At 31.1% G+C, this 24,134-nt stretch overlaps 1 protein-coding gene across 3 annotated transcripts in view; it reads right to left on the bottom strand.

Annotated features, from left to right (window-relative positions):
* Positions 1 to 24,134, bottom strand: part of BRD10 (bromodomain containing 10) — an 86,592-nt gene that overhangs the window by 15,496 nt on the left and 46,962 nt on the right. For all 3 annotated transcript variants that reach the window (XM_010993422.3, XM_031449752.2, XM_031449753.2), the window contains 2 exons: positions 17,495 to 17,574; positions 9,195 to 9,284 (listed from right to left, as the gene is read on the bottom strand). In XM_010993422.3, coding sequence (XP_010991724.3) covers positions 9,195 to 9,284; positions 17,495 to 17,574 — 170 coding nt within the window. The remainder of the gene's footprint in view (positions 1 to 9,194; positions 9,285 to 17,494; positions 17,575 to 24,134) is intronic.

Genomic DNA, 24,134 nt, shown 5'->3' with positions numbered 1-24,134 from the left:
CCATGGACATCTTTTTGCACATTTTAAGTTTAGATACTTTGAATGTTAAAACTTAGGTGAAAGTAATTTGTTTACACAAATTCTGTTATTTATATCAACTTTCTTTTAACAACATAGGTATTATCAATTGTTCGAAGAAAAAATTAACATCATATATAAATAAGCAACAAATGCTTTTTAAAATTAAAAGGGTATTATTGTGAAGATAATAAAAATAATTTTCATTAAAAATAGTACAAAAATGTATATAAAAAAGCATCAATGCTCTTTTTCTACATGCTTTTTACTTATAAATATTTTGTCAGAGCTTAGAGCACAGATACAGAGATCACGACAAAAATTTTTTTTTACAGGCTTGGTTCTTGTCAGACATAAATCACATGGCAGAAAGGGATTACATAGTAATATATCATGCTTTTCAAATAAAATTCAAATAACTTTTAGAAAAGTCACATGGATCCATATACAAAGATGTCTCATTTAAAATCACTAGCAATAGCCAAAGGTAAGTTGCAAATAATTTAAAATCAAATGTATAAAAACACAGCACAAATCAAACGAACTATAATTACGTACTTTAATAAACTAAATATTTGGCATTCTCCTTAGTCTAAGTAATAGTAAATGAAAAGGTAGTAAGTATTCACTTTTTTTTTCTTATTGATTGCCTAAAGAAACTACCAATATGTTAGTATATTCCTACATATTCCGTTCTGGGGGTAAAACATTGCATTCATCTAGTTGGCCCCTTGAAAAAGTACTAGTTTGAGAGTATAGTAAAATGTGTGCATATTAATATGGAAAAAGTTAAAAAGTATTTTAACACTGCCAGGGGTTCCAATGTGAACTATCATATACTAGTATTTTCTCTTGAGGTACTTTCACCCATTTTCTCTTAAGACTAATTCAGTAGAAAAGGAAAGCATTTGTACTTTATTTCAAAGATACTCCACGCATTGAACAGCATGTACAACATTTCCACTATCCTTCTAAATCAGTATTTAACTAGAAATCATGAAGACAACTTCATCAGTGATAATATTTCAAGTTTCAGTGTAATTTGGTTTTGCAGAGAGGGAAAACTGAGTGGACGGATCACATTCCCAGTGAGGCAGTTACTGTTACTCTGGAAGAAAATCTAACAATATGTAACTAACTGATAATAGGTAGACATTTTCATTCACATATAAGAAAAAATCCTGAACTAGAAATTAACTACTGGGTAACTATCTAAATTTGATCCTTTTTAGTAAATTTTTTGGCCTTTTAGTAAATTGGTAGTAGCAAAGAAGTTAATAAAATTTTACCAAATCTATTATCCCTGATATCTGAAAGGATTCTCCAGCAATTCACTGCATAATCTGAATCGCTAAGTAATGCTACATTTGGTAAACAGAGCATTAAAAGTTCCATGTAAGTGAAATTAAGACTGGGAATATCTTAAAAGCAAGGACAGTATCCTAGTTATTTTTACATTTTCAGGCTTTATCACAATGCCTCGCAGAGAGTAGGCCCACAATAAGTATTCAAACTACGTAAGTAAATTTCTTAGGCTAACTGAGGTTTTCTCCTTAGGTGCAAAAGATTTTTAAAAATTGATAGAAATGCTCCCAAAATATACATATGTCTTGAATATAATTTAACTCTTGATGACTTGGGTCATCATTACAAACAAGTTACTCTTTTATTTTTTAAAGCAGTGACTATTGGGTTTCTAGGGCTATAACCCATGTTCCTATATTAAATGGTTATTTATTACTAATACTTTTGGACTCCTAAAAGCTGCTTTTGTAGGTTTTCTAAAATTGTCTATCAGTATTTCATGCTGTCAATAAATCTACCTTAAATGCTCTTGTTCTAATTAAAAGCACACACTACTACTAGTTAGTATCGTAGCTTCATTAAAAGGGACTGGTTTCATGCAAGGACTTTTTTCTATTTTTAAAGTACCAGAGATCCACATGTGGACTCTGCCCTCTATTTAGACTCCTTTTATTCTCTGATAGATCTTAGGTTAATTTTCCTTCAATATATATCATTTAAAATTCTTTTTCTGCAGAGCCTGGTAAAATGGTATGAAAGTTTTATTAGTGTTCAATTGTCTCAGTTTTTCCATGATATTCTTCCCTAGTTCACAAAAGGCACTGAACTATTCTATCTTTAAGTTTTAGGGGCTTTCCAAAGATTTTTGGTATCTTTTGTAACATGAAAAACCAGAATGATGTGAAGCTCATTTTTTTGGCCTTAAGCACTTCATGGATTTAAGGTCAATTTTCCAGAACTCTTGTCAGTGAAAGGTAGTAAAGTAATTATTAAATAGAAAACAATACAAATTTACCTGGGGCTCTGAAAAACAGTTGGCATTTAAATTGTTACTTACATTTGAATAAGTGTGTGGGATATGTAATTCAAAAAAGATTAGGTCAAATTATAAAGGTCACATTATGAAGCTCTAAATATAGAAGGATCTGTCACCTAATTCAATTCTTCCTTGAAGCTCACCCCATGCTGGAAATATGCAGTATTAATTTTGCGGCTGATGTAAAAACATCAAACAATACTCTCCCTTTCAACAGGAACTTTCATTAAAAGAAAAGAGGTGTTCAAATACTGCTTTTATGAAAGTTTCCCTGATGGGATACAAACTATGCCAAATTGTAGTAAGTTGAAACAGTGAGCACTATTAACAAGGGTTAAAATCCAGTTTTTAGTTGAGCAGAGTAGTTATTAAATGTCAAAAAATGCTCAAAAGCAAGGCTTACCATAGACAAATGAAGATAAATGCATTATCAGATAATTCAGGGACTATACTTCACTTTGTCTTACCAGTAATCTATTGCTCTGGTTCACGTTTTCTGTCACCTAGGTTCCTTTTCTTACTATTATTTTGAACATATCAGTTAATATTTGATTCTTCATAAAGTCCATATATTATCTGGCTCTCCACCCTACTCCCAAACAAAATATAAACATGTGGATTAAGGGAGGTGAAGCAAGTGTCTAGAGTGGTGATTTCTGAATAAAAAAACATACTGAAAATATGAGATTAAGTCTTTTATAAAATAATTGGATATAGCCCAACCAATCCTGATTAAAATTAAAAATTTATCCCCAAGGTCGGGGATAAAACTCTTGAGCTCTATTAAGTGAACTCCTTGAAGAGAAGGATTTCATTTGAGTCTCTGAATTTCCACCAAGTTCCTTGGTACTGTGCATAGCACACAGAGACAATGAGGAAGTATTTGCCTAATGAATAAGACTAGAATATGTAACTGAGACAAGTAAGGAAATTTATTTTATTTGTTGTACAGAGTTTCCAAAAGATCATTTTAATTTTTTGAAAGCATTAAATGACTAAAGACAGGGTTTCTCCCCCCACAGCTCAAACAGTTTTCAGTTTTGTTGACCATTAGTTTACCAAAAGATCTAGAATAAGAAAACAAGATAATGATATAACTGTCAAAAACTTAAATAAAACTAATTTAAGGCCAATTTAGCAATTATTTGCAACCATATCTATAAATAAAGCCATTAAATAAGTCAATTAGGGCATATTCAGGATTCTGAATGTATCTAAAGTTCATTATACTGTGGCAAAATAGATTTTTTTTTACTCTAAATAGACGGCTATAAAATAATTTTGATCTGCTGCCTCACTGTGAGCAAAGGGGATATGAGTGGAGAGAAGAGGGAAAAATCCCATAATCCTACATTACAACAGAGTAAAATTTCTACTGGAGTTAGAAAATAAGATTAATGTATAATTTTTTTGCCTTACATCAAGCTTTCACTATAAGCAATTAGGTTTTCTGGCTTCATACAAATTCACACAAGTGAAGTTTTATATGTTCTTTGACTGTATTTTACCATTTACCTGTGTATCAATCCTTATTATAGCTTCACTTTTTAAGAAAATGTGACATTATCATTCTAAAAACGAATAAAGAAAATACATATACAATCATCTCATTTGTAACTTCATTTACTATACTAAAGAAGGGAAAAGGTAAATAATGATGAACATACTTAAAAGAGGCCCTATTTCATACTGGACTATGGACAGCTAAGATGAATCTGAAGCTAAGGTCAAGAATTCTTGTAACTATCTAATAGAATCAAAAAAGGTAAAGGTTAACACTGACATTCACAAGTTCCATCAAATACAAGTCTTAATTAGAAATATATGATATAATAAAATACTTTCAATTATGGAACCTGGTGTATGATTTCACTTATTTCTAACTTTCAAAACATCAACTTACTTTTTCCCCATAAAAAGTTGGCAGCAGCAGGCAAAATGAGAGAAAAGGACCCATAGCAAACAAAGGCATATGCCAGGGTTTTGGAAACTCTGCACAACTGACATTTGAAGCCAGATAATTCTTTGCTGTGGGGGGCTGTCATGTGCATTGTAGGATCATTACAATGAGAATTATTTTTAGCAGCACTGCTGGCCTCTATACATTAAGTGCCAGTACCACCTCTTCAACTATGTCAACCAAAAACTGTCTTCAGACACTGCCAAAAGTCTCAAAGGGGTGGTGGGGTTTGGTGAGGGGAGGGCACAAAATCATCCTTTATTAATAACTACTGGCTTTTACAAAATTCTGTGACCAAAAATTGGGGTGTCACCATTTCTCATCTAAGCTTCTGATTTCTCTAATGTTTGATCTAGCTTATGTACAGCCTTTGGTTAGGCAAGAGAAGTACTATTACTGTATTATGCATTTAAATCATTTTAAGAACATAATAAAAATTAATTGTATTAATGACTTGAAATTCCTTTCCAGTGCTTTTAAATATGCCTTTGATATACTCTAATTATTATGCACATACCTTCTGTACGTTTTTAGAACACAAATATTTCCATGCAGTAACAATGACCTAAAAATATTTTATTTTACTACCCATGTGATATAACATTGTGCTAATATTATAGCTTGGTTAGTCACCTCCCTACTTTCGGACTAATGGGCTTTTCCTGAACTTCCACTATTAGAAATATTACGCTGAACATACCACTGTGTAAATTACTTTTGGGGAGAATGGAGGAGGAGGGTGAAAATTGGGGAGAACAAAAGTTGAATGTCAATTAGGATTATAGAATCAAAGAATACAGGCAGTTTTATAGCTTTTCTTATATACTGAATATGGAATTTAGAAATATTTGAAGTCTGTCTTAAATCCTGCCCAGTGCTGAAGTGCTTAATTAAAAGATGCATTAGCAAGATACGGCTGCATATTTTAAATTTTAGTTTATCTATATTGATAGGACTATCATTTATCATTTTATAATCCAGACAAGGTTTCTTTTCTTAATAACTTTTTTTTCCAAATGTTCACTTTTCCTTATGCCCAATCTCTATACTAATTTTTTCTTATCAAAGAAAAAAAGAATAAAACCTCTTTGAAGATCTAAACTATGATACAAAACGTAAGGAAATTAAGCTGATAAGAGAAAAAAGGGGTAACATGAAAAATTCAGAAATATTGCCACTTCTGTATCAGCCTGACAAAATCTTCCAAGTTTGATTATTTAGAAAGCAATGTCTCATAAATTTCAAATACAATAGGATCAGGCAAATTTTTCAGCATCTTAGCTGTACCTTTCTGAAAAGCTAATAAATTTCCTAGTTTAAAAAGGATATTTTCCAAATAATTAAGCAAAATGCAACTTTTTATTTCTTGAGTAAAACCACAAAAATAAAAATAATAAAATATCATGATTTCTCCTTTAAATAAAGCACTAAAAAAATCCTATGATCTAAATAATAATGAGATAGACAAAATTAAAGGATTTTGTCAAGCTACATACTTCTATTTATCTCAACCAGATGCTTCACTTCAAACAACCTCAAGTAGATAACTGGTATACCACTGGAGGATGTAAAGGACACTGACCTCTTTTTGAATAAGCCTTTACATGAAGTAAAGGGATCAAATGAACTAAAGCAAGCTCAAGAAAATTAAAGCATTTTTCTCTCCTCACATTATTAACCATAAGTAGAATAGTTGTCTTGCAAGAATGAGTAAACAACCCAGATTTTAAAAGATTGTAAACCTTCTAATATAATGAGTAGCTCATTGGCAAAATCTCTAAGAGGTTAAGAAAGCTTTTTAATGGAATGCTGATTTGGAGGAGGAAATGGGATAATTCTTCCTTGTTGCTTTGGTAGGAAAAACTATCTGGAAAGGCCATGCAAAGAAGCCTCCCAAAGCAGCCAGGCATTTAAATGAGTCCATGTTAAAACCTCTGTCACATATATAATTTCTATCAAATGTTTATATGGAATATACCCTGTTTGTTATTGGTGCCATTATTGTAGATATGAAAATTGATGATCAATAATAAAATTGTTTTGACTCTAAATACTATTTTAGTTTTGACACTAATGCTGTCTTATGAAGATCAATATTAATACTTCATTTGTCTGGCAATAGTGAAGGAAGCGTACCAGGCAAGGAATAAGTCAAAATGACTATGACTATCACCATGTTCATTTATTTCATTATTAAGAAAGTCCCTCAGGTCCTTACCATGAGCTATATTCCAATAATATGGCTAGTTGCTTTATAATCCACAGCATATCAGCTAGGGCAAGTACATGGACACACACAAGAAATGACAGGCTGACAATGAAGAGACAGAACAAAAGCAAAAATATAAACAAACAAAAACCTTCAAAATACACAGCCTAAGGGCCTTTTGGTGAATTTTAATTAGAGTTACTGACACCAATAGATTTTTTAGGGTATCAGTACAATTAGGAATATTCATAATGAACCATGAGTCATAGAGAAAGGGTTAAATTGTGTTCAGTTTAGTACAAGGAGGCAGGGAAATTTTTCATTAAATAATTAAAGAGCTTTAGTACTGAAGATTAAGGTTTCAGTTTTCTAGAAAATTCAGTTAAGTGGAAAACCTTATTCCCAAATGATGCTAGACAAAGAAACTGGCATTCAATATTAACATAAACATTCAATAAAATGAACTCCTACAACTAACATCTATTACACTCAGAATTAATTTCTGTAAAAAATAAGGAATGAAACTGAGACACAAACTTTTACTGTCTACTTCCTTTATGCTGTGTGGCCATTTCATTGATTGAGATAAGCTATTCATGAAAACAATCTTTTAGTCAGCTTAAATTCGGGAAGTAGCCTATATATTGGTAATCTCAATAAGATTTCCCCACTAAGTATAGTTCCAAGGCTTTCTATTTCTTGAAGAGCAGAAAACATCTTAAAACTAAAATGCAAATACCAATGGACAAATTAAAAATTTAGAGACACTAAATCTAATCAATTAAGGTCCACACGTAACCTAAAATTTTCTGATACAGATTCCCCCAAGGACTATATTGCCAAGTATTTGTAATTTATGTCTTCTCTGACTTTTGTACTTGTTCCTGTGAAGGAAGGCAATATACCACATACCACCCACGGAAGTGAGGTGGATGGCTTTACAGAAAAATTCTAGGATTCTTGCAAAAGTCTTTTTCTCTTACAATATATACTGTTAAGTACATAAATCAATTATGCTTAAAACTCTCCATTAAAAACAAATAAAACCCTAATTTATAATACAGAAAAAAATTAAGATGCATGTTATTGTTTAACTGCAGCATAAAAACCAAATTATCAGCAAATTTACTTAACAGAATTGTTTAGAGTCATGAAGTATGGACAACTCACTAAAAACAATGGCTTCTGCAAAAAAAATCATAAATAACACCCTGAATAAAAGACTATTCTTTCCTATTAAAGAACAGAATCAGTCCTTGTGAGCATATATATAAAATAAACTAAAAAAAAAACTTTGGCTGAGGAGAAAATATTCTAATACAATATAGTGTGAGAAATATATCACAGAGGTAAATTTTAAAACAATACTTGGGGCTCATTCCACATCAACAGACTCCCATATATCAAAAAATATATATATATATACACGCACATATATGTATATGTAGGTTTTCACTTTCATATATATGTGTACTGCATATATCTATCTATCTATCTATCTATCTATCTATCTATCTATCTATCTATCTATCTATCTATCGATGAGCCTAGGAGTCTAATAGGGATCTAAACCATTTTTAATGGGAATATTTCTAAAATATACAGTCTCAGATTGTATATTTTACACAATGTACATCAAACATGTTTTCAGTGGTATCATAAGAGAGACTTTAGAAATGTTTAAGGCTGTGTTACTCCAGTATTAAATGACCTCAGAAGGTTGTACTTTTATGGTACTTTAGTTTCTTCCCTTCAGAGTGCTACTAGTATGTCCTTTCTGAACAGTATATAAAATGATTATTACAAACTTGCTGATATGAATGAAGCTTGCTGTATTACTAACTTTATTATCATACACTATTCTAGATTAATAGGTTCTGAGCAGTCCTAAAAGTGGTTTCATGACCTTCCTAAGGCATAAGAAAAAGGGATTTAAAAAAAAATGGTGATTTTCTTTATTGCTTAAGGCTTTCCCCATTTATTTATTAGTATGTAGTTGTGTTTCCAATCTGTGATATAATCAAACTGCAAATGCCAGTTTAACAGGTATTACTGATTTAATGACACAATTAAACGTTCTACCAAGTATTGAGTGAATAAAAATAATGCCCATATACTCTATTTTCTTAAGAACAGTAAAAAGTGAAGGTAAAGATTAATTGTGAATTTAGTACAGCAGAAGTTAAAAAAGAACCCTTCAGCTGATAAAGGTTCGTAAAAAAGACATTGTTTCGCATGTATCAAAAACATCAGGGGGAAGATTAAACAATTTATATGTTATTCATGTCACAGCTAATTAAAATTACATGCTACTTAGCAATAAACTTCCATTAAAAGTAAATAATTATTACTTAAGAATATCTGCAAGGTAAGCACTACCCAAATACTACCAGTCAGAAAACAACCAATCAGTATATTGGGAAATATCTAAAACTATACCTGATATAAACCAGGCAAACAAAATTAATTTACTTGCTCCAACACCATTTTTGTCCATTAAAAATGAAAACTAGATCACATAGGAGAAATAAAAGAAACAATGTTTCTATTTTTCATCGCAAATTTTTATGTAATCCTGGGCAATAAGATAAAAAAAGGTTTAGAAAAAAGCAGGAATAAATTTTAACGCTGACAATAATAGATAGAACTTTTGGATCAACACCTACCGATTTTTTTCTACTGTTTTCCAGATCTTTGAGTTCATTCTCGATTTTTGTGATTAATTCCCTGAGTTCATCAAGATTAGTGCAAATAAGCTAAAATAAAACACAAAAACACAGCTTGATAACACATATTAAACACCCAAAATGTGGTAACAGAAGTTGTTTCAACACACACTGAATTCACAATTATTTGTCTTTGTAACAGCAAAAAAGAAAAGAAAGCTTTGCGGTTTATATTTTAAAAGGTATTTACTTGTTAGGATGTATGAACTTCAGGCTTAGTATAAAAATAGTTGAAATTTCAACATTGGTGATTTCATCCCACATCCCCACCTTTCAGTTTGCTTTATAATCCAGTTACTTTTTAAACATTCTTAACTTTCAGCCCAGAATGACAAAGATCTGGAAATCCACCCTAGACTTCAAAAGTTACCGAATCACCTTTAAGAAATGCTTCATCAAGCGTCTCCTAGCAGGTAAATAAATGTACCCCTGGAGAACTATTATTTTACCTTTGCTTTGGTTTGCTAACTATACAATTTAACAAACTGTATTATTGCTGTTGGGATTGCTAATAAAGAGGGACTTCAACTATATGAATATATTCAAATAAGTTAATGAAATTATACATTTTTAATATGATCTTAGTAGTTTTTAACAAAACCATCTCCACAGATAGCACTATTCCCTTTTATAACTGTGGCTCATTTTATTTCACCTTGGTAATGTTGGCAAATGGCCAAAACAATTTTTTTAAGTTATTAATTAATAATCAAACTAGTTTAGCTTAACTACTAAAGTTTTAAACAGTGAAATGTCAGCAACTACAACAAAAATATTAATGACATTTTAGTTCTTGTAAAATTAAACTGAGGTTTTTCTGATTAGTTCAATATATTTAACTTTTTTCTAAAATAATTTAAGCTTATATTTAAAAAACTATTGTGAAAAAGAAATAGAAGATTTCTAAAACAGAACTGCAACCACATACAAAAGAAAAATTTTATTTAGATTAATGAGAGTCTTGTAATGTTTATATTGTGTGATAATGAAAAAAAGAACAACCTATACTTAAAAAGCTATTAATTCACAATTAATTTTTTATCAGTCTTATGTTTCTACATTCATTAATTTCTTGTAAGGACAGTTTCCCTAAAAGGCATACTTTTTTAAAAAAAGAAAACAAAACAAAAACAAAAGTGCGTTACAACAAGATCATTCTTAGTGACTACTGTGTGACAAAAATGGGAGAGCAGGAGCCCCTGACACTTTATCATCCAGTTGAACCATATGAAATTGTTGATATGACTCCTACAAAAATGGCAATATGGTTCAACACAACAGACTAAGAAAAAATTATCTCAGATAATATAAATTATAATTTGTTTCAATAATTATTAGAATTATCTACATAATTTCAAACTTATAGAACTGACAAAGCAGGGAAAATATGTATTTAAGTAATCCAAATTAAATAATTTCAGAGTACAAAACAGTACACAATGATGTAGCAGGACAGTGCAGCTGATACTTATTACAAACTACATATTCCTATCTGCCAAATCTAGAATTATGGAAGAAACACTGATGGCTAAGCAGTGTATTGGCCAGCTAAGTAAGTGCCTCGAGAACTAGATAATGTCTTCAAGTTTTATTATATCTATAATGCCTCAGAACAGTATTGGCACTACACTAGATTTGTAGTAAGTACTCAATAAGAACTAAACTTCTGATTGTATAATACGTTCTACCATGACTACCACGTCAAAATTGCCACTGAGTTTGCAGACAGTTACACTCCTTTCACTGAACTTGATATACTAGTTAATATCACAGCAGAGATTTCTCATTTACACATATGGCAAAGCTCAGAGGAATTCTCACTTGCATCTTAGCAGTCCAATTATACAAGGAATAAGGGTAGATTTTGCATGTAGGTTGTAGAAACTTACAGTAACAATGAAAACATATACCCCTACAACTAAATACATCCTAAAAGGTTTAACATCTTTTAATTAGCAATTAGTCAAGAGATCAACAAATAATTTATACTCTGTTTAAAGGAACTGATAACACAGTTCTGAAATCAAATCATGAATGATTTCTACAGCTTAACAGCTATGCAAAATAACACTTGCAAGTGGCTTACCTAGCTAGTAAGCTGTACTAAATTAGTGCTTCTCAAATTTTAATGTGCATGAGAACCAGAACCACTTGGGAATCTTGCTAAAATGTAGTTTTTGATTTAGTAGGTCTGAGGTAGGACCTAGGATTCTGAATTTGTAACAGGTTCCCAGGTATGGTCTGCAGCTCATACTTTTGAGTAATAAGGTACCAAATATCAAATAATGAATTACAAATCTGCATGGCTACTGAAGTGTTCTGATACTATGGAGCTAAATGAATATGAAAATTCAAAAAGATTAACTTCCAAATAGGGGATGGAACACTGAATTAAATGCACAAAGATAAGACAAATATTCCTTAAAGGCAAATATTCCTTAAAATAAATAACATGACTCAAATATAATTTTTGTTGAATCTGAGGGTCAAAATAGTTTTAGCAATATTTACTTTGCAGTTATCTTAAAATGGCTTAATATCTACATAACAATTTATACTCTCTATATACTAATACATACCTCTCTCTACATAAATATGCAATACCTAATATAGATACCCAAAATACAGAGTCAAGTTAAGATATTAGAAAATTCTTGTACAGGAACATAGTTCTAATTTTGTTACTGATATCAAGGGAAATAGTTTGACTTATGCCAATTCTGTCATATTCATTCTCTATTCTTTCTCTTTACAAAGTAAGGCATATGTGTGGCCTTTAAACTGAACTCAACTTTAAATGGTTCTTTTAAAAACAGAATCAATCCAGTAAGAAAAGTTCACCTTAATAAGGAGAACAGATGCATTTTTTGAACAAAGCAGAACACCTAATTAAAACCTCCTTCTCATTACCTTAAATTTGAAAAACGTATCTAAGGATCAGGGCCTCCAGGGGTGAGAAGGAAAGCTCAATAGCAGCTCAGATTACAGTCGGATCACACTGCCAACACTCATGAGAGGTTTTCAGTCATATTGTAGAAATTCTAAGAGTTTTATTCCCCAGGAAGAACCTCTTTAAGGCTGTCACATTTCCCTCAAATTAATCTTTCATTTGATACAACTCATGACAGAGCCACAAAATCATAAATCTCAGAGCTGAAAGTGATGAAAAAAGTATAATTTGGTCGAAACCTTGGACTGGGCTAAAAAGCTGTATCTCTAATTCATGTACGAGCTAATCAAAATTAACAGGTAAAGTTACCTACAGTGACACACTGGTAGAGGAAACCAAAGAATGAAGACTCATCTTCTTCCTACTATATCATATTTTTTAAGGGGTCTTTCTAAACAAAATTGAAAAATCTAACAATAATTGAACATGTATTATAGTTTTAGGATTTAAGTTATACCTTTTATTTCTATTAAATGGTAAATATTAAAAGGCCCTCTTCAACTCAAGAAGCCAGAAATGCATGTATATAATGGGGCAGGGGAGGTCCTGTAGAGATCAAAAGAATTTCATAATCACATCTTAGAAAAATTACAAAATAAATTCATTCCTTATTTTATCACTACTTCAAGCTATATATTACACTCTTTGGGTATAAACTCAATAGGTTTGAGAGATAATTATTTATTCCAAAAAGGACATATGATAGCATACAAAAATAAACAATACAGTAAATTACATTAAGAAGCAAAGGGAAAACAAATGCAGAAAAGTCATAATGAACAGGTCCAAATAAAATGTCTCACATTCACTACCATTTTAATAAAACATATATAGCTTAACCACAAAAATTACAAGCAAAATACTAAATGCATGTTGTAAATTTAAAATTTTAAATATTTTATATTTAAACTAAGATTATATTAATATCTGTTAAAACTGAAACAGGAAAATCCCTCCTCACGTCTTATGATTATCATACCGGCAATAATGACTGCTTCAAAACCTGCAAATAATGGTATCGTGTGACATGACAAGTAAGGCTGATTAACAAGTTAAAACATTTTTATACCACTATATGAATGAAAACAGATGTTTCTCTCAATGCACTATATTTAAAAATTGAAAAAAAAAATTTAACAGGGAAGTATAATCCCATGATATTTAAAGTGAAACAAAAAGCTGAAGTTGAAAATATTCATTCCAAGAGGCAGCAATTCAAAATAATATAATCAAAAGGTCTTTAACTCAGTGAAGCAGTTAAACTCTAATTTTAATTTTGGTCCCAATTTCTCATATTGAGGATAGTACTTTATTCCATATCCCTTAGTTTCTCCATTGGTTAAATGGAGAAATACATTTTTTCCAGAGGTATGTTAAAGATCAGTGAGTTTATGATTACGTTTAAAAACAATACTACTATGTAAGTCTTAGTCAACAGCTGAATTCTAGACTTCTGCAAAGGAGCCTTTAGAATGAATCACATATGAAACAGGAGCAAGTACACATTATAGGAAAGATTTTGGTTACCAATGAAAAGCAGAGTCATGGTAACTAAGGCTTTTACATTATTTAAAAAACTTATTGAGACCTGCCAAACTAAGTTGTAAAAACTTTCTATCGTTTTGCTATAATTGTGAATAAAAAGAGAATTCATATAATATTAGATTTCTCTCTCAAATATTAAAGAAACTAAAGTAGAAGACTTTTTGGTAAAAATTAGCTTTATTAAGATAGTCAATATTCACTTTTCAATCTAAGTCTTTCTTATATTAAAAAATTGATAAAGAAAAAATAGTTTAGTTGATTTATCAAAGTAATCAGTAACTGTTAAATGTGGCCTAAAAGCTTAAATCACCAACATGCTATACACTAAAAATAAAAATATCTCCTAATTTTTTGCAACTATGGCTAAATAAAAAAATACGACAAGTTCCCCTATATTTCAACTGTATAACCCACCATACTACTAGAGTAGGGCTAAGCGTAAGTGTTTCCTGTGATTAATGTATGATGCAAATAATATTAGTTGGTTTTTCACTTGTCAAATTCTTGCAGGCTTAATCATGAAATTTCATGATTTATGAAACATGACCAAATCCAAGACTTATTTCCAAGTCTTAAGTTGGTGGAAAAAGTGGTAAAGGTCAATAATAGATGCTCTTAAATCAGTTCTTAATTCATTTTCCTACTCATAAACACATTTTTTTTTTGTCTAAAGTTTCTGGCATGCTTAGTTGAAAAAATAAGTAAGAATAAAGTAATAAAACAGTAAGCACTATCATTTAATCCTCACAACAACCCTATGAGGAGGGAACAATTATTACCCCATTGTATAGATGAGGAATTGGAAACACTGAGAGGTTAAGTAACTTACCCAAGCTTATACAGTTAGTGCTAAGGTGGGATTCAAACCCAAAAGAGCCTAGTTCCAGAATCCATATGGTTAAGCACTATTCAGATTACTGTACCCACCTAGAATCACTGAATCAAGGATGAACCCTTAGAGGATAAAACCCAGGATTTTTCATTTTTAATGAAGGTATAAGATTATTTTTATACTACCTAAGATTTGAGAACCACTGACTCTGGAAAAAGTGGCACAGATAATGGTTAGTCCCATTACAATATATACACACATATAAACATAACAAGCCTTTGAATGCCTACAGTGTATACTTTAAATAGAGATGGGGTGATTATTTTCCTACACTGAGCTATAGATATTAGTTGTTTATATAAGTAAACCTAGATTCTTCCTGAAGTAAGCAAGCTGAAGTTTAATATCTAGCTTTAAAAAAGTCAACAAACACTATCAAAATTAAAAAGTAGCTGAGGTCACAACAGGATTCATTTTTTAATTAATTAGAACCTAAAAAACCCCCAAACAAACCTTCACAATTTAATTCTTGGATATGCTTCTCTTTACCTAAACATGTTTTACTGTCAATATAAAGATAATCAGTCCTTTAGCAAGTAAGTCTGTTTTGCAAAAGGGATCTAATATCTATCAACCAATAATTAATATTTTCAGCAGTAAGATATTTTAGAATGAATAGTATGAAGAAAATCCTGTGGTTAAATATTTCTATAAAGTATTTTATGTTTAATACTAGAAATGTGATATTTAAAACAACTTGGATAAAAGGAATAATTTGCAGAATCTGAGGTGCTAAATGTCATTGTGCTAGAGTTTTTGGGAAGGAAATAAATTCACTTCTTTATTATATGATAATCAGTATTCTTACCTGTGGGAGACTTTCAAATAATTGAAGAAACAAATTACAGAGAATTATTTTGAGAGGCAAACTTACAGTTTTGCCTGTAACAACAAAGTTTACTAGTGACCAATACTGTTCTCTATTCTTTGCTTATTTGAAGCAAATGGCTTATTTCTTGGGAGATAGCTATCAATTTTCTTTTTGAATAATACCCTGGAATTCATATTGTAAACCAGGCGTAAGAACCACTGTTCTCCTAAATCTGGTCCCCATTCCTAGCCACTGCCCTATTTATCCTCCTCTCTCTCCTCCCACCCTACCTCCCTCTCTCACTTGGACACCTTAAGAACAAGGAAGTGGACTTTATTTGTTTATTTTAAACAGTTCAATCTAGCAAAACATGTACTTTTGACCTTAAGTTTCTAAGTGGTAAGCAAATGGTCAGTAATTGACTAAAAGCATCACTTAAGACAGTGTTTTTCAAACTATTCTGCCCACAACCTATGGTCAAAAAGACATTTTTCACTGCATGCCAGTAAACACACACAAAACCAAAGTTTTATGAAACAATATTACCCTTACTATATTTGACACACTCTTATAATTTTTCTTTTTTTTCTTTTCCTTTTTCAGATTTATTAGGTAGAATTATTACAGTTTGACTGTACATAATTTCTTTTCTATTTTAACCTTGTTAGCTTAAAAAAGAAATACTGGTCTTGCGATCCACTAAACTGATTTCATGCCTCACTAATGAATACCACCTGCAATGTTAAAAACATTGTCTCTGCTGTCTGTGCCACTGATGCATATAAAAGTCCATCTACTAATAAAATACTGGAGGCAAATATTAACAGTGGGCCAGATCTTTCCTGAGATGCATATTCCCAGGATGAATAATACTTTGAGGGAATGAGGAAAAAAAGTGAGTGGGAGAAACAGCAAAGGCTAGCATGAAATCAGTGAAAGAATGACGATGTATTATCACAGTATTAAATAATACGTAAACACAACGGTAGAAAGGTCTGTAAATAAATAGTAAATACACTTTTTTTTATTGAATGTGCTGGAACCAAGGTTACTTTATATAAAAGGATTTTGTAGAAATGGTTGTAATTCACCCTTAAAAATGTTCTAAAATACTAAAAGAAAAAAATGTCTATTTCATTTTACTGTTCATTTAAAAGTATTAAACTTTTACCAATTAGTAACTTCCATAAAAAACTTCCAAAATAAGATTTGACTGAAAAATAGATGTCTATATTTTTGGATATACGTAACTGTTAAACTCACATTACACACTATCAATATTTTCATAGTTATTACTCTTATTTCCTTCTTTACTTGACTCACATAAATTCATTTTAACATCATTTCTTTGGCAATTCAGTATTAGTTTTATAACCTAAAACAGAAGTACACTGAACACATTAATACAGAGAAAATTTTTAAAGAGTCATTTGTTGCAGAAAACTCATCTTTTACATAGTATAAAAAAAAAGTATTATTTAATCAGAGTTAAATTTTCATATTAGTAACAGCTACAAACAGAAAACTCTTCACATAGTTATATGGCAGTACATACAATTACTTTTTTCTTTTTGCAGAAAAGTTAAAATACCATTCAATTAACCTTTACTTAATATTCTCTCTGAAGTTCATAAGAGTTAAAAGATTTGTTTTTTAAGATAACAAGTCTATTTACATAGTGCCCAAATAAATGAAAATGGATCATCTAGGCAATATTACCATGCACAAATCATGATTTGTTCTTGGAAAACTTTCATTTACACATTTACTTCTATATATATATATACATATTTCTATCAAACTACTTCTACAAAACAGTACAGCATATTAAAAAACAAAAATGCCTGACATCAAGAAACAAAAATAGGTAAAAATTTTTGAAATACTAGCAGATTAAATATTAGCTATGTCTGCACTTGCAGGGAAAACATTTTATTGAAAGTATTGTATGTTATATTAGAATTTAGCCAATCTCTTGAGGAATGATATAAACACTAAAACAACAAATTAAAAAAATGTTGAGACAAAATTGAAACATTTACCTGAAATTCTGGTACAGTAGGTAACTTTGCAACAGTTTTCCTCTTCTTTGTGACTGCTTTTTTAGATATAGATTTTTTTCCTTTCAAGATTAAAAGAGAAAAGCTTCATAATGCTGTTTATAGCACTTCATTAACAAAAACCAAATTACATAGAACCTTGAAAGTTAAATTATAACTAACAGATGGCTTCTAGTGAGTCAAATAAAAATGATGAATCAAAACAAGCCTCAGTAAAAGCAAACATTAAACTATAACTACCTGAAACAGACATATTAACAAACGCTGTTTTCTTTATACGAGAACCAAATTATCATTTCCAATGTGTTGCACAGTGTTAGAATTTATTAAAACAAGATTTGGCAAAAAAAAGTCACATTACTACCTTCAGTTAAAACCTAATTCACAACTTAAAATGAGTTACATAATAAAAAATCTTACCTTTAACAATGATTTCTGTAGTCAGGAACTTGCATACAACTATACTCTGAAGACTATGGTCTTTACTCAACCTAATGTGAAAAATCCTCAGTAGCTTAGGAAACCAGGTTTTCTTTCTACCCCTTTAGCTCTGCACTCACCTAATGGGCTGCTGTTGGCAGTATTCAATAACCAGTGTTAAAAACAAGGTAAACATCTCCCTTTAAAGTGCACCTGGTCATTTGTGCAATCAGAAATCACTGGTAAAAATAAATCCACATTCTTAAAGAAATCCGGTTCATAGCATAGATTAAAGTATATCTACTCCATGCATTAACCTGACAAGAGAGATACATATATACATATACTCTGTTTTTCAGTAAGAAACACGTTAAAGTAAATGTTTTCTCCCCGTTTGCAATCAGTAAAATCAATTAATAAATTATTAATTATTTAATAAACATGAGATATAGTACAATTTATGGGGACAACAAAAAATTATAAAATGTAAACCCTGTCTTTCAGGAGCTTACAATCTATGTGAGGGAATAAAAATTAATTCAAAAGACTTAAAAGTTAATTTTAGCTCACAATGATTTGCAGGCTAAAATCAGCTGAAAATTACTATTCTTTTCAAAAGAGAAAATGAATAAGTACCTAAGGCAACTCTGCTATAGTACATAATCCCTACTGTTGTTTTCTAAACATTTTCCTATATAAATATTCAGTGAAAACAATCGATTTGCAACATTTTATTCAACACATAAGCACAATTCCAGTTTACAATATAATTTACAGTATTCCTTTTTAATCATATCACAGGACTGCAATTTGTATTATTTCTAAGTTTGATTCAATAAACAAGTACACCATACTTAAACTATTGCAAATTTTCGGTTGCTGGGATTCACAAGTGTTTTAGTGGCCTGTTTTAATAAGTAACAATCTGGTGTTATTTGACATTTGCTTTTAATTAAATTTTAAAACATAACCTGTATTTCTTTTCTCATCATTGTTATTTGCTTATGTGCACAGAACAGTACCTATGCTATAACCAAACTACAAAAACATATAAGTGGGTGGGCTGTTTAAGCAATACTCAGGGAGAAGTGATTAAATTCTTGGTATTTCTATAACACAGTAGTAATTAACTTCTAAACTGGGTGCAATGGTACCTCTCGAGGGGACTGATGAATCTGAACACCAGAATGCCTTTCCTCTATGTGCTACCTTCACCATTTTTGAAAGTTCAGGAAAAAGGTTTAACTGTCTTGCTGATTTAAAACAGCAATTTGAAGAAACTGAAATTCTTCATCATTCCTATCCCCTGCCCCCTCAGCACTCCTCTAATTAGTTTTTTAAAAGTTTGATTTTATATTTATTTATAAACACAACAAGGGTCACTCCTGATACTCCCAATGAATTTCATATTGTTGCCACACAGGCACTAAACTTAAGTACTAAATTCTTAGTTAACTCTAGCAGCCACTCTATTTGAATGGATTAAGCAGCTGAGGTGGCTACTGGGTATCTTCGCTCACTGTGTCATTAAGATACTTACATGTTACTAAGTAATTGAAGGTAATATCGTGTAGCGGTTTTAAGTTCGAGTTTTGGAACTAAACTACATAGGTTGGAATATCAACTTTAAACTACCTACTACCTGCAAGACCATGAGCAAATTATTTCCTTGTACAGTTACTTCATCTGTAAAACAAGGATAATGGTATTATCTACTTTGTAATTTAAAAAGTTAAAGCATGTCAAGAGCTTAGACTGCTGCTAGGCACAAGGTAAATGATCAATAAATGTTAGCTGTTGTTCCTTAGCTGCCTCAGTAAGTTGTGATAAGAGTCTAAATAAAATGTTTAGTATCTTTTAACCTTCTTCAAATTCTTTTATTAACTTACTCCTTCACTTTAGTTTTTCCTGCTATTATATCCTCTGGGCTACCACTCAACTTTGTACATAAATCAAATAATGTGACACTTATCATAAAGTATTATAATGATCTGTTTATATGTTTCTCTTCCTTATTAGACTGTTAATTATTGACAACAGAAATCCTACTATCCATTTTGTATTTACAGCATTTAGCACAGTAAGTTAAGAGAAATGATCCTCAAATACAAGAATCCTACTCTTCATCAGAAATTCCACAAGTTTGGAGATAGAAAAAGGGAGGAAGGTAGTTGTTCACAATTCTGAGGGTCCATGTGAGTACATTTTATAATGAGGAAAACACCGACAATGACTTTAAATAATTTACACAATTTACCAGAGTATTACAGTATGACCTAGGAGTGGTACTAGGGAAACTAACACTTATTGAGAGCCTACTATGTGTCAGACACTTGGTAAGGGGATATACAAATTACCTCAGTTAATTCTCAAAACAAACCTTCAAGGTAGGCAATACCTCATTTTAATGTAGGATAACTGAAGATCAAACAGATTCCTTACTCAAGTGTTACACTGTAGTAAGTTAAGCCTCACAGCCAGGGACTCTAACTCCAAAGTCCAACTTCTTTCCATTATGTAATTCTAACCTCTTAAAAATCATAGTTACCATTTATTGATTCCTACTGTGTGCCAGCACCATGTTAGGTGCTATGCATTTGCTATTGCATTAATCTTTGTAAATATATAGTAAGGTACATATTACCTCATTTTTCACATGTAAATATAAGCAGGTAAATAAATTATAAACAGATAAATAAATGGAGAATTTGTAGCTAATATGCACTGGAGCATATATTTGTACTAGAACTGTCTCACTTCAAAGCTGTTCTCTTTTTATGGTAAAATACTGCATTTCCCCCCAGATTTTCTGCTTCTAATTGATTTAAGAGCATTGCTTTTGATTAGGGTTAGAAGATCCATTCATGTTCATTATTACTTAATACTGTGTCTGTAACTTCAACAATAAAATTTAAATACCATATCCTGTATTCTTCAATAAAAATCAGCTATTACTTTTTATAAATATTACTTTTAAAAGGAGCATGGGATACTACAAAAGCACAAGGCCTTTATTTGGTAATCTGGTTTTGCTCCAGGGCAAGATATATAGATAGGGCAAGTTACATACTGCCCCCTAGTGGGCTTCCATTTCTCCTTGATCATACCCCAGGGCTTTTACCCTCATTGTCCTAAATCACCTGGCCCCATAAAATATAATTCTCAGATCTAGAATTGTGCTGAAGTCGTAAGTCAGTTTAAAATATACACAGAATTTCAACACAATTCCTGAGCTTAAAACACAGACATAGGTGAAAAGTGAGGGTCAACATGTACCTGGAAATGGGTAAGTAAACCTTAATATGGCCTAATAATTAATGCTAGAAGGGCAGCCTAATGAGGCTTTTTAAAACTATGCTTAGAACAGCTCTAGAAAAGGAAGCCCAACTTAGTAGGGAAAAATAAAACTAAAAAAATATATTTTACACTATAATCTAGGCATAAAATTCTAGTCTTCTAGATTGTGGAGATACACCTCTTACTAGAAAAATGAAGGTGATTATCATTTCCAATCCAACTCCTCTTTCCTCAGACTCTTATTCTTCATCTTTACCTTCACCTGATTTCCCTGCCTGTATTCACTCCTTGGCCCCTAGGAGTATTCAGACTTCCACCTCAATGCTCTTAGGTTTCGCTTCTCAATGTTTAAAAATTATTCCAAAGCAAACACTACTCTCTCAGTGCTTTCATTTTAGGAATCTTAATGTGAACTGATAGTAAGACATTAATCACTGTTAAAAGTAAAAACCCAAGGGCATTTGTATTATTAAATAGTGAATCTGGAAAATGCCTAGAATGTGAAGTCACAGAAACAGACTCTAAATTTGACTTTTATTTACTAAATGTGCGTATCTTGGCTAATATTTATATTCTATAGAAATTTCTGAAATGTTTTATCTCTAAGCAATATGACCTTAACAAAACACCTGATTTTCCTTCTTTGCCTATGAGCAAATTTCTCATCGTATTGCCTTTTTTTTAACCCTATCAATAATTCAATAACTCCTGAAAATCTATTTCATTTTTTCCCCTTTAACTTAGAATACTGAATCAGTTGTCAAATTCTGCTACTTATTGCAACATCTCCCTCAAAATGTTATTTTCTTCTGTCAATGTGACAGAAGAGTCATATAATTCCCTACTTGGATTTAGAATTTCCTCTTCCTAAAGTTGTCTTCTACCTCTTCATCTAAACAGCGCCAATTTCTTTTCATACTTCTTTATGGCATCCTAATTACCTTGCAAGATTCTTTCTCCTAATCCTGCCACTTACTAGCTCTGTGATCTTGGACACATTAATAAACCTTCCTGTGCCTCAGTTTTTTTAATCTATAAAATCTATATAATGGGGATAATAATAGTATTTATTTATAAGTTTTGATGAAGATTAAACAAGACAATATATATACAAAGGCTTCGAATAGTGCCTGGTAAATAGCAAGCATTATATGAGTATGAGCTTTTGGGTGGAGGTGGGGGAAGTAGAAAGCATTAAAATAAAGAAGCATGGAGTATAGTCAATCCTTTCACTCTTAAATCTTGGCATCTTGAGTTGCTCCTAAAAAATTTTTCCCCATAAAGACACACACAGTTAGGTTCTATACTAATAACACAGAATTATACAACTGTTTTACAAATATGGGCCTGGATATAATCATACTGTAGATGACATTACTTTCTCAGTCTATTTCCTATAAAGCAGCTCACTACTTTTTATACATTTGATATACCTTATTTCAAGCTCATTTCCTTGCACTGTACTCCTGATTCAAATATTTAAAAAACCACCACATACTCAGAAAGGTATCACCTCAAAATGGCATTTCTATCATTTGAACACCTTTTAAATCCCCAACTTTTCAACTTTTTTCCTTAAGTTTTTCTCTAATTACGCTAATTTTTTCAGTGACACTTGGTTTAATCACACCTCCATGTTATTAACCATTTTCCACCTATCCAATCTCCTTTATTTTCCAAAGTCCTTAATCAACTATGAAATCTTGCTATAGCACATTCAGCCTCTATTTGACCTTTGACTGTACAGACTTTATTATATACTTAACAATTATCAAAATGAGGCTATTTACTATTTTTGAACTCTAGTTTCTTCACATATAAGAAAGTAATACCACTTATTTTAATTGGTTTAGAGGAGCTAACACAAAATGATTTGGCTGAAAGTAATGACTATGTAAGGAGGGAAAAACCCTCCAAACCAAACTGGATGAAATGAGTAACTTAAGACACAAGCTTTTTTAAAACAATTAATGTACCTTGAAAACTTTTTGTCTGTTTTTTCAGGTTTTATAAATGTCCTCTAATGTTTTAAATTTCTAATTCATTTCAGACAACTCTATCTGCTCTACACAATCAAATGTTGTAAACCAAAGGTTGTTACGAAAACAATCAAAACATCCAAAATAGGTTGATTAAATGAACTACAAAATACATATAATAGAATTCTATGCAGTCATTTAAAAAGATGTTGTAGAGATCTATTTATTGTACAAAGATGTTCATGGTATACTGTTATGTGGAAAAAAGCAGACTGTAACATGGTATGTATCATATAGTCCTATTCAAAAATATAAATGCCTTGAAAGGATATAAAAGATATATATTGAGGAGTTAATCTTAGTTACACGTGGGTGAACCATATTATGTTTGTTCATTTATTTATTCAGTAGATTCCTACACAGTGTGTCCATCACTGTGCTAAGTGCTAGGGCTGCAAAACCATAAATAATCCTTCTGTTCTCAAGAATGTTATAGAACAGAGAGGAGATAAATCATCAAAATAACCAGAAATAAGAGCAACTATTAAGATAAATTTCATAAGTAAGTATTATGAAGACGTATCTAGTGCTATAAGTACGGATGACTGGGAAAACTCCAATGTTTTTCTATTTTACAATGCTTCCAAGAGTAAGGAACACGCTTAAATAACTAAAAATGAATTCAAAATTTAAAAAGCAGAAAGAAAACTCCAACTCTGAAAAAGATTAAAATGCTTGAGTTGCAAAACTGCCTCATAGTGCACTAAAATTATCAAATCATTTTCAACAAATTTGTCTCTTCCTTTTACTTAAAACCATCTCCCATCACAATAAGACTTTATTAAATTTGGAGATGCCACCAAAATTTAAGACCTGTGTAATCAACATAAAGTGGACCACAGTAACCACTTAAGTCCAGATTAATC

The sequence above is a fragment of the Camelus dromedarius genome, chromosome 10 (assembly GCF_036321535.1).
Source record: "Camelus dromedarius isolate mCamDro1 chromosome 10, mCamDro1.pat, whole genome shotgun sequence".
Lineage (NCBI taxonomy): Eukaryota > Metazoa > Chordata > Mammalia > Artiodactyla > Camelidae > Camelus > Camelus dromedarius.
The sequence above is the reverse complement of the archived record's forward strand: the minus strand, read 5'-3'. Positions and strand labels throughout refer to the sequence as shown.